The sequence below is a fragment of the Aureobasidium melanogenum genome (genome assembly GCF_000721775.1).
Source record: "Aureobasidium melanogenum CBS 110374 unplaced genomic scaffold scaffold_11, whole genome shotgun sequence".
Classification (NCBI taxonomy): Eukaryota; Fungi; Ascomycota; class Dothideomycetes; order Dothideales; family Saccotheciaceae; genus Aureobasidium; species Aureobasidium melanogenum.
In genome coordinates, this window is record NW_024470063.1 from 804,518 (window position 1) to 819,047 (window position 14,530).

Sequence of the window (14,530 nt, forward strand, 5' to 3'; positions counted from 1 at the left end):
TGTGGTTCAACATGTTTCCAATAGTAGATCACTAGCTGTGACACAGAGGCGTGAAGTATTCGGGCCGAGGTCCGCATAGAATCGTCGCGCAAGTGTGCTGCGCGTTGAAAGAGCCTTGTCTGGTTTGCCTTGTACACGGTCATCTAGCGGGGTCGAGTCGGACTTGTCAACCTTGGAGGCTGCGACTTTGTCGAAGGGACTGTGATCCGTCACCCCACTTGCGTCGCCAATCTTGTCGCGGATGTCGTCGACCAAAGCGAGCTCGTGTAACAAGCTCTTCATCTTGCTTGACGTGAGCATGTGTGCCGAGCTTACTTCAGGCAGTTAAAATAACCATAGTTGGTATATTGGACGCGATATGTAACTAGTCTTTCTTGATGCATGAGAACGCTCTTTCCATACTGACACTTTACAAGCGTAGGATCAAGCGCATCTCACCTGGTGAGTATGGGAACAGAGTGCTTGTCGCACACGATTTTTGGCTTTCGTCCCAGCCCCTTTGTTCTGTCGCCCTTCAGATTTCCACATAATAAGAGCTTCTCTCAGACGGAGCCGCGAGATCTGATAAAGCTGATTTTTCATCAAGGATTGGTCTGCAGCATGCACCTCCCGTTGCAGTTGACTCGATGGCCGTGGATATTTGATGTACCTGGCAATGTCACATCGTGTGTTTTGACCTCCAAACAAGTGGTGCAATGAAGACTTATTTCGAATTATGGTACAATACAACGATGTTATTTCGTTATCCACTATCCACTCCTCTGGAGTCTCGAGCCATCACACCTTCTCGAAGTGGTTAGCTCCAAGCCGATATTAGGCATCACAACCGACGAAGCTTCGCGAGCGCTTAATTACCCGACGTCGCATCGCGCCATACCATGCTTTAGAAGCACTGGACAAAGCAGTCTGCAGATCATGGTTCGTTGTTGGGACCCTCGTTGTACTACCCCTATCATCCACCTATCACAAGGTTCAGATTATCGGTTTCAGTATCACACGATGCCCTGCGTTATCTCGAGTGTCGATGGCGAATACGAAAAGCCCAAAGGGAGCAGGCCCGTGGAGTGATTACAAAAAGGATAAAGGGTTCTCACGGGCCGGACCACTGTATAAAGATTCTCTACAACTTATATTATCGGTATCACGCGCTCTACGATGGAAAAGAGATCTAGTCTCGATTCTAGCAACCCCGTCGGTGGCCCAGGTACGCCAGTGGTTACCCAAATATCCTCATACGAACTTCTGCCAACTCCAGCATATGATGCTGTCGACAAGAAAGGCGCACAAGAGCCCGAGATCACTGTCTTGCAGACACCAGACAGCGCCAGCGATAACGACAAGCATGACCCAGATCAGATCATTGTCACTGGAGCAGATGCAGCTGTCCACTTGCTTCCGTTACGCGACGATGGCGATCCGTCGGTCACGTTTCGTGGCATCTTCCTCGCGTCCTGCCTTTCAGCCTTCCAAGCCGTCATGAACCAAATCTATACAGTCAGTCATATCAAGCACCTAGTCCGGTCGCAATCTGATACCCCTTAGTTCAAACCAACATCTATCACCATTCAAGGTACTTTCATCGTCCTCATCGCTTACTTCGTTGGTAATACCTGGGCAAAATTCCTTCCTCGTGGTGACCGTCATCTGGCACGGTGGAGATCGAGCAACGGCGAAAGCAAGCCACCACTCTGGATATGTTTTCTTGTCTTCATCAATCCTGGACCTTTCGGGCTGAAAGAACATGCCGTGTGTGCAATAACTGCCACTTCCGCTTCGAACGCTACGGCTGTTTCGATGGTTTTCGCGGCGCAGAAGCTGTTCTATGATCTCCCCATCAGCCCCACAACTGTGATATTGACCATGATCTCAATCGGTCTGTTCGGATACGGCCTTTGCGGTCTACTACGTCCAATTGCAGTCTGGCATGTCGAAGCTGTTTACTGGAGTACTCTGCCAACCGTCAAGACACTTCAAGGCTTGCATTGGCAAGAGGTAAAGAATTCCAAGCCACTACGCTACTTCTGGTATGCATTCGTTGGCATGTTCTGCTACGAGTTTTTCCCTGCGTACATATTCCCATGGCTAAACTCGGTCTCCGTACCTTGCTTGGCTTCTATGATGGCTACAGGCGAAAAAGCTGCAGTACTCACGAATCTGTTTGGCGGTGCGACCAACAACGAAGGCCTGGGGATGTTTTCTCTGTCGTTCGACTGGCAATACGTGAGTGCTCTCTCGTTGATTGTGTCTTGACACTGACTAGAATGTGTACAGATCACTTCTTTCCAAACCTCTCTTCCTCTAATTTTACAAGCTCATATGGCAATCGGTTTGTTCATCTGCATGATGGTCATGTTAGCGATCTACTACACCAATGCCTGGGAAGCTAAACCGCAGCCATTCATGTCCACGCAGCTCAGATCACAGAACGGAAAGAAATATCCCATCTCCAAGGTCTTCCAAGGCGGAATCTTGAACGAAGACGCCCTACAGAAGTATGGAATTCCTCGTTTGACCGGGAGCTTTGCCTACGCAATGTTCATGGCGAACGCGGCAGTGAGTACAGTATCGCGATGCATCCAATCAGGAAGCTAATGATTGTATCAGATCGGTGCTCTCATTGCTCATACAATTCTCTTCTGGGGCGGCGACATCAAGCGTACATACAAGAGTGCCAAAGCAGGAAGATACGACGACCGTCACCACCAGCACATGGTGAAGCACTATAAAGAAGTACCATGGTGGTGGTACATGATCGTCCTCGTCTTCAGCTTCGTTCTGGGACTTGTTGTTGTCATCAAAGAGAACATCACCATGCCAGTATGGGCTTACATTGTTTCGTTGATCTCTGGAATCATCATCGCACCATTCGTAAGTAACTCCGACTACACCAGACAAGACTAATCTGACCTAATTGAACTCTAGAGTGCGTTGATCTACTCTCGATTTGGCAATGGCATTGCCACCAACAACTTGTCCAAGATGATCGCCGGTTTAGCGCTCCCTGGCCGGCCTGTGGGTAACATGTACTTCGCTGCCTGGTCTCATAATGTCATCAGTAATACTGTCAACCTTTGCAACGATCTGAAGATGGGAGAGTATCGTAAGTCCATGGTCAGACGGAGACTCCTTTACACGCAATCTGATCCGAAGCATAGTCAAGATTCCTCCTCGTGTCATGTTCATTACGCAGATCTACGGAACTGTTCTGGGCGGGTTCATCAATTATGCCGTCATGATATCCATCGTCAGTGGTAACGCTGAGCTTCTGACTTCCGGAAACGGCGATTCCTCGTGGAGCGGCGCTACTATACAGTCTTATAACACAAACGCCAGCTCCTGGGCGTTGGCAAAATACCTCTATAAGACCGGCACAACGTACTCGGCGGTACCGCTTGGTATTGCTGTTGGCGCTGGTGTGGTACTGGTTCATCGTATCTTTGCACAGGTATTCTGTCCTTTCGTATGGTCAAGGACCTTATCACTGACATGTTCGTCGCTCCAGTTTGTCCCAAGGATACGCAAATTCTCGACTTACGACATCAATATGCCCCAATTGCTCGTCTACGCTGGGTACATCCCATACAATCAGTCACAGACTTGTGTCATTCTGAGCCAACTGATCGCTGGCTTCTACACCCAGTTCTACTTGCGCAACTACAAACCCCGCATCTTCAAGGATTACTCGTACTTGGTTACTGGCGCCATGGACGGTGCTAGCTTGTTGGCATTGTTCATCCTGTCCTTTGCAGTATTCGGTGCTGCCGGCAGTCCAAAGCCTTTCCCGTGAGTAATGGTCCGCTATCATGTGGATCACTTCGTGCTGACGATGCGGCAGATCTTGGTTTGGCAATAATGTCAACGGAAACTATGACCACTGCCCCGTGACAGACTAGATGAGAGCAAAATTTAAAATTAATGCTATCGGGAGAACAGGAAGAAGGGATTCGAAAGGTATCTGAGTATTGCTTCGACGTGATGTTGAGCTCTCTATCGGAACATGATAGAATAACTGCCGTTCTTCAATACTAGATATTGTTCACTTGTCACCGGCGTGACAGCCATGTCGCTTCGGACGACATCAATCGAGGTCTTGAAGTTTTCTGGGATGAGAATGGAAGCTTGCGTTCCGATAGGAACCGAGAGGCTCAGAGCCACGCTCTCATCAGTCTGGCTGAACTTGACCTGAATCTTGCCATAAGGACAGTTAACATGACCCTCCACGTCTTTGAATTCTGAATCATAAGGTGGCTCGATTCTGAACGTCTTGTACGCGTCCTCATCGGGTCTGATCCCCAGGATACCAGCATAAAACCATTCATGTATCGTGCAAAACAAGTCATGACTCTTGGATCTACATTCGTCTTGCCAGAATTCAAGGAAAGTGGTTTCTCCTCTGCGTAGGAAACGCATGTAGCTGGGGTGTTCTTCTTGTCTTGCCATCGCTAGAACAATGTCGGGGCGGTGCAGATCTACGAGGGTTTCGAAGATGCATTTGAGTCCAAGTTCGCCCGAACGGATGCGGTTGTCGCTCACGCTGGCGAGAAAGGCGCGCTGAACAGAAGCAATGTGCTGCATAGGTACCATGTTGGATTGTAGAGCGTAGGCTTGAGCGACAGCTTGGCAATCCCTTTGACCAATGTTGTCACGAGAGGTGTAGTAAACGTATGGCACATTCTCGTCATCAGTAACAAGAAGCTCTCGATTGTAGACTTCGAGGACACGTGCGGCCCAAGTTCCATACTTTTCAGCTTCTGAAATGTGGCCGAGGTGTTTGGCCATCATTGCAGTATTTTGCAGGCACTTGTAGTAGTATGCTGATTCAATGTTGGCTTGCAGATTACCCCAGGCAATATCACGACCCCAGTCTCCTAGACCATGTTCGATTAGGCCTCCAAGTCGTTCTTTGGTCTTCATGTAATCCATATATCGCACAGCGGCGGGATAGACTTGTGGTATAACCCATGTGGAGCCGTAATACTTCACAAGTAGCTCAGGCAGCAAGCAAACAGCCCCACCCCATGATATTGTGTCGTGTAGAGGGCCACACATATATCTGATCTCTGGTGCCATGGTGGGCACAAGGCCGCTTGGCTCTTGAGCGTCGATCATGTCATAGATGATTTTTGTGTATAGGGCTTCCATTCCGAAGATGTATTGCGAAGCAGGAGCAAGCAAGTGTGTCACTTCGAGCCATCCAAACTTCTCGATCTGCGGACAGTCGGTGTGGTAACTGAATATGTTGCTCGACAGTGACCAATGCGATGCCTTGATCAATGCGTTGACGTCGTCCTTGTCTGTCTTCATTGACCCCACGCGTGTAGATGCAGAGGATATGTGTCTCGCATACAGAGAGCGAACAACGGGAAGTCCTTGTCCTTCTTCCATTGCGACACCCTCAAGCTGAATGTAGCGAGCAGCAGTGAACGAGAAGTCAGGTCGCCAATCTTCAGGTGCGCCAGTTCCAGCCAAGTAGATCTTGGAATAGACCTTGGTCTCGAAGTCCTTGAACAATGGATCGGGCATCAGAACTGTTCCGTCAGCATTTGCTGTTTCAGAGTAGCGAACAATGATCTCAGAGCCAGCTGGTCCTTCCACAGACAGATGAAGCATGATTGAAGCATTTTGTCCAAGGTCGAAGCAGACAACACCGGGACGAGAACTTGAAATCAATTTGGGCTCAAGTTTGTCATGCAGGACAACAGGAGGCTGATTCTGATAGCGTAGCAGTCCGCGAGGTCCGGTCAAGGGCTTTGCGAAGGTCCACTCGCTTTCGTCGAAGCCTGTGGATGTCCAACTGGTGGGATATAGACGTTTGTCATGCGTTTCGGAAGCATAAATGTTAGCAAGCGTGGTCGCACTCTTGCGGACCTTCCATGAGGGATCGGTGTGTATGATATCGTGGGTGCCATCATCGTAGAACAAGTGAAGCTCAGCAAAGAAGCACAACTCGTTGCCATAGCGAACATAAGTATTGTCTTCGTACATTGGCCAGAAGAACCTGTCTTCTTCTGTGCCGCTACCGGCATAGAAACCATTGCCCAGATGCGCTGCGAGGACATTTTCTCCGGCTGTCATATGAGCTGTCAAGTCGTAGCCGACGTATTGTACCGTGCGATGGTAATTTGACCCTACAGAGATTCAGTGTGACACAACATGCAGATGTATGATCAGACTTACATCCAGGATCAATGACATGGTCAGAGGCAGGCTGTCCGTTCACGTGTAGATCAAAGTGTCCAAGACCTGAAGCGAGAGCTATAGCTTTGGATGGTTTGCGAGCCAAGCTGAAGCCCCTGCGAAGGTACAGTGGCTTATCACCACCATTACCTATCCAGACAGCTTTCCACTTGTTCTCGAAATCTTCAAACCATGTTCGAAAGATCAGACTGGAATGAGGCATATATTTCTGGTTCATAGAGTAGGGCGGCAGCAGCTGAGAGCGTGGGTATGCGGTGAAGAAGGTCTGTACCTCTGAGTGAGTAGCGACGTCGTTACGGTCCCACACTGTGACTCTCCAGTAGTAAGTGCATGTTGAGCGAAATCCACCACTAGGTCTGCAGAGGACATTCCGCTGCTGGTCAGTCCAGACTCTGCCAGAATCAAAGGCGGCATGGAAATCCGAAGCTATTTCAGCTGCTATTCCCTGTTCTGAGTCGGAGATAACAACTCGATATGCATTTTGCTCAGCAAATTCAGCGCTTTCCAAAACCCAAAATACACGTATCTCATCGACATCGAGACCAATGGTCTCGTGAAACCCGTGAATGCCACAGCTTGCGACTTTCATGATGTCCGAAAATGACTGCCGGAACGTGGGGGAATCGCCAGGATGCGATGGGGGCAAGAGTCGCGGATCAAAAGTTTCCTTCTCACTCCGCATGCCGTCTTCTGTATGTTAAGGTATGCTGTTTGGTTATGATGCTCGGCTGTTGCGGTTCGAAGATATGCCGATAGGGAACAAAAATTGGGTTCATCTCGCGCGAGATGCAGCGAACCGGTCGTTAGTCGCAAACTTCGCAAGAGATGCCCCGACGCTTTGTCCTTTTCAAGACGCGCTTCTAGGGCACATATTCAACGCTAGATCTTTCTTGGCGATACATCTAGGAGACTATACCTTCTCCACGCAATCCAGACAACTCAGACTCCTGCCGAGTCAACTCTAACGTATCTGCATGGAGTAGATTCCCACAACCCTCATATTCTTTGCCCTATTCTTCCACCACCACATGATCAAGCTGAGATGGTCTGACTCCAGATCTCCACCTCTTTGCTCTTTCCCCATTCCCCGTGGCACCCAACTGTGGGGAATGGGGTTGGGTTACCAAGCATGTATATTTAAGTCTCTGCAGATCCTCCCATGCATCAGATCATTCCCCAGCATATCCTCTGCCAGACCTCTATCAATCATGGGCAAAGCGACAGTCATCTTGTCAAGTTCCTTTCTCGCCATCGGAGGCTTCCTCTTTGGTTATGACTCTGGTATCATCGGAGGAGTCATTTCCTTTGACACATTCAAGGACTATTTCCACAATCCGGATAGCACAACCACTGGTGCCATTGTCTCAACCTTCCAGGGTGGTGCTGTCTTAGGAACCATCATCAACATGATCTTTGCCGATCGTCTAGGACGCAAGCGAACCATCGCTGCAGGTTCGATTGTGTCCTTGCTTGGGTGCATTCTTCAAGCTGCAGCTGTCAATATGGCTATGCTTATGGCTGGAAGGTAAGACATTTAGAGATAGAAGGAGTTCAACCTTACTGACTCGCCCTTCAAGATTCATCGCAGGCGCCGCTGTCGGTATGCTCACATCTACCATTCCTATGTATGCTGCCGAGATCTCTGAGTCCCGATTCAGAGGTGCACTCTCGGGAGCTCTTCAGTGGTTCTTATCTTGGGGTTTCTTTGTTGCTCAGTGGCTGGGATACGGATGTCAGCACGTCAAGGGGCCTTTCTCATGTGAGTCAAGCAGGTATATTTCGTGTTGGTCCGTCTGACATCAACCAGGGCGCTTCCCTCTTGCGTTCCAGTGCATTCCCGCCGCCATTCTTGTTGTTGGTATCTGGTTCCTGCAAGAAAGTCCTCGCTGGCTCTGCGAAAAAGATAGATATGATGAAGCCAGAGCAGTTCTCCAGAAGCTACATCACGACGGAACCGCAGAGACAGACCAACGCATCGAATTAGAGTTCCGTGAGATCAGGGATGTCATCGAGGCCGATCGTATCAATAACTCAACGTCCATCAGCACGATCTTCACCAAGCCGAGCTGGCGTAAGCGTCTTCTACTCGGTTGTGGTGTTCAAGCTTTTGGACCTCTTAGTGGCATCAACGTTATCAACTACTACGGTATGTCTGTTCCACATATGTAGCCTGACATGGATGACTGATATTGTCCTCGAAGGTCCGGAGATTTACAAGATCCTTGGTATCAGCAACTCAACTTCGCTCATGATCATCGGTATCAGTGGCTCGCTGTCCATCGTCTACTGCAGCATCGGCCTATGGGCACTGGAGCGATTCGGTCGTGTGAAGCCCCTCATAATATCTGCCTTTGGTCTTGGAGCCGCACTGGTTTGCAATGCCGCCATGTCTCAACACCTTGACCCTACCAACGGAAACATGCTTCGTGCCATGGTAGCTATGAACTTTGTCTTCTCACTCTTCTACACTCCTCTGGGTATCATCTCTTGGGTATACCCCGCGGAGATTTTCCCTGTCGAGGTCAGAGCTTTCGGAAATGCGACAACCACGTTCACGAATTGGACACTCAACCTCATCTTTGCTCAATTCACTCCTCAAGCACTGGACTCGATTGGTTTCCGCTACTTCTATGTCTTCTTTGCCTTCAACATGGTCGCTATGCTTTGCTACATCTTCTTCTATCCTGGTATGTTACAGCCAATCTTTGACGTTTTCTAAACTCCTGCTGACGGCGCTTTACAGAAACCAAGGGTAAAACTCTCGAGCAGATGGATGAGCTGTTCGGCGATCAGTTGGTGCCCCACGCTTTGGAAGACCCCAAGGGCGCCGCTATTGCTATGGAGAAGAACAATGTTCAGATTGTTGAGGATGTTGCAAAGTACTGAGTTCCTATTGGTTGTTGATTGACGATGAGGGCGCAGCATGTCAGAAACCCACAAGAGTATACGGTAGCAGACGTAAGAGACTTCTGCTGTAAGAAAGCCTGCTATCATCTACTCTGCTCTTCAGTGTGGCGGCCTGACGGAGCCAAGCCCATCACTAACAAGGGGTGTAGACAAGGAGCTAGCCGGAGCTAAGTCCGCAAAGCGCCAGGGTCATAGCGGAGTCAAAGTTCTTGGTACTATAATTGCCAAAGGAACTCGATTTTTTAGACTACTAGCGCACGGCACGATTATATACCAAATCCGCTAAGTAATAGCTTACTCCGGCTTTACAATAACATCCTCCCCTACTTAGACTAAAGCACCTACTTTAGTATTGTCGCTAGTATTAATAAAAATTAATAATATAAAGGAAACAATTAGTTAGACTTTAGAGAAGCCTTAGTTACATAGCTTATTATAGCTATAGGCAACTTTTCTATCTATAACTCTAATAGTAGTTAGGAAATCTGCTTCTATCGGTTATAACCTACTATTAGAATCTTCTTTCCTACTATAATATCTATTACATCTTCCTATGTCTCTTCTAATTTCTTAATCCTCCTTTATTATATTTATTATATCTAATTTTACTTAGCTAGGTAGTAGCCTTAGCGCTAGTAACTTCTATAACGATCTTAGATCGTTTTTTATATACTCTTTCCTTATAATAATAGCATGCTCTAACTTCTTACCTACTAGTATTATAAAAAGCATGCTTTAAGTTTCTTACTTCTTAATTTTACGCCTTAGTTACCTATAACTCCGAGTTATAGTTACTAGCTTATAAAATTCTAGGTATAAAACCATCCCTCCTATCTAGCTTAAACCTTCTCTATAATATTAATATCTAACTTAATTAAGCTTTTTAAACTTGCTTAAGTACTTCTAGTTCTTCTTTCTTCTTTAATAGTTATATATTATACTACCTCCTACATACTATTCTTCTTCTTTATTAGTTATAGTAATATCTTATTACTTATATACTAATCTTCTCTTTCTTATTACCTATAACTTGCTTCTACTACGCGTACGCTTTATAATAGCTTTTCTATACTCTTTATATTACTTTCCTTATATTCTATAATAATATTAGTATCTATTATGCACCCTACTACTAGTTCTCTTACTAGAACTAGTAAGTATAGCGATAATAGTAGTAGTAAGCCTCCTTATAAGCCTTTAGGTAAGGGTAGTCCTAAGAGATACTATACTATAAAGAAGGACTTAGACGATGCTTATAAGTAAATCTTCTAACTTTTATAACCTTGTTATAGCCTTTTCTAACTTCTATAATAGGCAAAAAGTCGCGTAAACTAGATCTCTACTTTGCTATTTAGGCTCTCTTATCTACTCTAGCCCTAGCTAATATAGGTAAACGCTATAACCTTAGAGTTATAGCTAAAAACTTCCTAGATTATAATAACCGTTAACTTCTAGAGCCTATTTACAAGCTAGTCTTTAGACCTAAGAAGTTAGATACATATAAAACTACTAGTGCTTATGCCTTAATATCCTTCCTTAGTTATCTTTCTTATAGCAAAACCGTTAACTCTAGAAACGATGCCTACTATAACTATAAGAAAGGTTCTAGTTGCTTTACTAACTATATTACTATTAATAGTCCTAATAGAGAACTCTTTTCTAGAGCTTATACTAACTATACCTTCTCTAACTACTATAAGAACTGCTCCTACTATAGTAGTAAAGCACTTAGTCCTTTAAGAGCCCCTATTATAACTTCTTCTATAACTTTTAAGCCTAGACGTCGTTAAGAGGTTTAGGTTATTATTTTGCCTATTCCTCGTTAGGTTATAACTAACTATCGTCGTATTATAAGCTTAAGTGTAACTCCTTCTTTAGTTATAGAATTAATAGGTAGTCTAAATCTAGGTTCTCCTATTTGTGTAAGTCTATCTCTAGCTACTCCTAGACCTATAACACTAAGTTATACTCGCGGTAGCTCGGCTTCTATTATTAGTTCTCCTCTCGTGCCTATAAGTCCTAAGCATATAACTATAGCTTAGTTTAGAGCTACTACTCCTTTACGCTAGGCTAACTACATTATCGATAGCATTAGCGGTTAGCGTAAAAGTTTTAATACTGCTCCTACCTAGTCCTCTAGAAACATTAGAGTTTAATTTAAGATGTTAGTTAACCTAGCCTATAGATTAACTACTACTCGTCGCCTTTAGATCTATAATGCTATCTATAAGTAAGACTATAAGTTCTTTAATAAGGGTTCTATAAGTCCTTATAACTTTCTTACTCTAACTCCTTATAGATAGGTAGCTCTAGGCGCAAACTCTATGCGTGCTTATGCTCTATACTATCTCTAGATAGAGTACATCGCCCTTTAAAAGGCTCGCTATAGCCGTAGCTCTAGTAGTTCTTTAGAGTAATTATTATAGAAGGGTTTTAAATTAAGGATATAGTTATAGAGGTGTAACTATGATTTTAGTTAACTTTTAGGGTTTTTCCTTTATTATAAAGAGGTTTTTATAATCTTTTTAAGGTAGCAAAATGTTACTAACCTTCTTTTCTTTTTAATTTATACTAATAGTTAGGCCTTCTACCTTATTATAGACAACTAGTAGCTAAAAGTAGCTTATAATTAACATTTCCTTATTTAATTTACGTTCTAAACTTCTTTATAGAAGTTCTTCTTATATATAAGGAATACTAGTTCTTCTTAGTAGCCTTAGAGGCCTTTAAGACGTCTATTATAGTAGTTATAATTAGTACTAAGTCCTTTTCTATGTTTATAGACTCTATTATAGCAGTTTTCTACTACTAGCGGTAGCTAAATTTATCTCTTAGCTTATTACCGTCTTTAATTTTCTTTTATAATACCTCTTCTTAGTATTACTTATGCCGCTTATTTACCTTTATAAGGGCTTCTTAGATAGTAAGCTCTACTAGAGCTATCTAAGCGTCCTCTTAGCTTTTAGACTTCCTAGTAGCTTTTAGTCTTCTTAACTTATAGACGCTATAAAAGATTTCGAGGTCTTCGACCTTAGTTATAGTCCTTATAACCTTTTCTTCCTCCCTTACTAGGAATCTTCGTGCACCTAGATAATAATTAGATCCTAAGGCGAAGTTCTATAGTCTTCTTTACTTAGCTTCTAATAAAGTAGACTAAGTCTTAACATTAGGGATTATTAATTCTTCGCTATCTAGTACATTAAGCACTAATAAACTAGTTAGTTTAACCTATAACTTCTCTACTAATAGATTTAGATAGTTCTAAAAGCTTATTACACTTATGTAATTAGCTTTTATAAGCCGATTACTATAAGTTAAATGCCGTAACACTCTTCCTTTAAGAGTTTATAAGGTATACGTACTTAACTAATGCGCCTTTAGGATTTTATAAGGCCTAGTCTATTTTAGAATAAGTTTAGTTAGTTTTAGGTTCTATAATAAGACCTACTTGTTCTCCTTAAAAGTAGGTCTAGTATGCTTCTTAAGTATTTAAGAGTTAATAAGCTTTACATAGATCGCTCGTTATAAGAGCTTCTTATTTATAAGGTGCCTTACATGTTTTATAACTATAAGTCTCCTCTCGTAATCTATAATAGCAATATTAAGCGGTCGAGGCTAGTTTTTATCCTTAGGAATACGTAGATAATAGCTATATAGTAGATAATATAGGCTAAAACCTATGCTAGAAGGCATGCGAGTTCTATAATAGAAGACTACTTCTAGTAAGAAGTCTTTCTATATCGTAACTTTGTTTTTAACGCATATTCTAGTTAGAATAGACCTAAGGATACTATTAAGGTTCTTATTCTTACTATTTATACGTAGGTAATAAGGGGTAGATAATTAATGCCTTATCTTAAGTTTATTATAAAGATGTTATAATACTCTAGACACGAAATTAGTACTATTATCTAATAGAATTTCCCTTAGTGATCTATATACGTAATAGATTTCCTTATATATAAATTTAGTAGTAGTTTTATTATTTGTAGATATAACTACTTTTATAATAGGCTAATTTGTTACATAATCGATAGTAGTAAGCACATATTACTTTCTACTAAGAGAAAGAAGTATAGGGCTAACAACGTCTAGTGCCTAGCGTTTAAATGGTTATAACTCTATATTAATTTAATAGAAGCGTGTCTTATTCTCCTTACTACTCTTTTTCTAAGTAATCTAACAAATAGGATAGTACCTACTAAAGTACTAAATGTCCTTTTTAATAGAAGGCTACTATGCTCTAGACTCTATATGTCTAAGTAAGCTAAAGGAGCTAAAATGGCTATAGTTACGATGTATATAATCTAAGAAATCTACACGGAATTCTGGTATAAGATATAGTATAACTCCCTTATTATCTAGCAGAATATATTATAACTCTAGTATTCTATTATTGTTAATAACTACGTAGTTAATTGCTTTTTCTTATACTAGCTTTTATAAGTGCTCTTCTTACGAAAGAGTACCTAATAGTTAAAAGGCAATTATTGCTTCTACAAAGTTAGTTTCTTTGTCCGCTTAGAAACGTATAGCATTAATACGTTCTATAACATTTATAGGAGTATCTTCTATAAAATTAGGGCGCCGTAATATAGCATTAAGGATAATAGCTTCTAATCCTTTCCTATATCGAATCTCGATATTATACTTAGAAAACTCCTTAAACTATCTTATAACTCGCTTGCTTAAGGTTTTTATAGTTTGCAAGTACTTTAGACTTTTATAATTAGTTAGAATAACTATCTTATGTCCGTTTTAAATGTATATAGTCTATATGCGTAATGCTTCTTTAATTATAAGTCCTTCCTTCTTATAAATAGGATAATTTAGTTCTATAGCTTTTAATTTACGTCTACTAAATGCAATAGGATATAACTTGTTATCCTCGCTATTTTAGTATAGAATAGATCCTATTACCTACTTTAAAGCGTTAGTTTTAATCTAAAAAGGCTTTAAAGTGTTAGGTATAACTAGAATAGGTCTAGTTATAAAGGTCTCTTTTAACTTATTAAAGGAATAAGTGCACTATAAGTTCTACTAAATAGGTCTCTTTTTTATAGCGCGAAGATTTACATTTTCTTCCTTTAATAAATCTAATAAAGAGGCTATAAGCTTTATAAAGCCACAAATATAGCGGCGATAATAGCTTATAAGTCCTAAAAACTAACGGACTTATTACGTAGTTTAAGGGGTAGGCTAGTCTTAGATAACTTTAACCTTATCTTACATAGGTTATATATAGTTTAGCGTAATAAGGTAACTATAGAATTTAACTTCTTATACTCTTACTATATACTTCTTAGTAAAGGTAAACAGTTGCTCTTATTATAACACTTAAAAAACGTTATATAAGTGCTTTATATATTCCTTCTTAGTTTTAGAGTAAATTAGTATGTTATTAAGATATATAATAACTAATTTT

At 42.4% G+C, this 14,530-nt stretch overlaps 3 protein-coding genes across 3 annotated transcripts; 2 read left to right on the top strand and 1 right to left on the bottom strand.

Moving 5' to 3' along the window:
* Window positions 1–1,155: 1,155 nt before the first annotated feature.
* On the top strand, window positions 1,156–3,893 carry M437DRAFT_49590 (OPT superfamily oligopeptide transporter; the record flags this gene model as incomplete). The annotated part of the gene is made up of 8 exons (XM_041021856.1): window positions 1,156–1,494; window positions 1,543–2,220; window positions 2,272–2,553; window positions 2,605–2,868; window positions 2,923–3,100; window positions 3,156–3,445; window positions 3,503–3,783; window positions 3,836–3,893. 8 exons carry the CDS (start codon window positions 1,156–1,158, stop codon window positions 3,891–3,893), a joined length of 2,370 nt encoding a protein of 789 aa, XP_040879669.1.
* A 94-nt stretch (window positions 3,894–3,987) lies between these two features.
* On the bottom strand, window positions 3,988–6,787 carry M437DRAFT_49706 (alpha-L-rhamnosidase; the record flags this gene model as incomplete). The annotated part of the gene is made up of 2 exons (XM_041021881.1): window positions 3,988–6,128; window positions 6,178–6,787. 2 exons carry the CDS (start codon window positions 6,785–6,787, stop codon window positions 3,988–3,990), a joined length of 2,751 nt encoding a protein of 916 aa, XP_040879670.1.
* Window positions 6,788–7,406: 619 nt separating this feature from the next.
* On the top strand, window positions 7,407–9,084 carry M437DRAFT_49631 (general substrate transporter; the record flags this gene model as incomplete). The annotated part of the gene is made up of 5 exons (XM_041021863.1): window positions 7,407–7,723; window positions 7,776–7,957; window positions 8,006–8,344; window positions 8,400–8,885; window positions 8,942–9,084. 5 exons carry the CDS (start codon window positions 7,407–7,409, stop codon window positions 9,082–9,084), a joined length of 1,467 nt encoding a protein of 488 aa, XP_040879671.1.
* Between the last annotated feature and the right edge of the window lie 5,446 nt (window positions 9,085–14,530).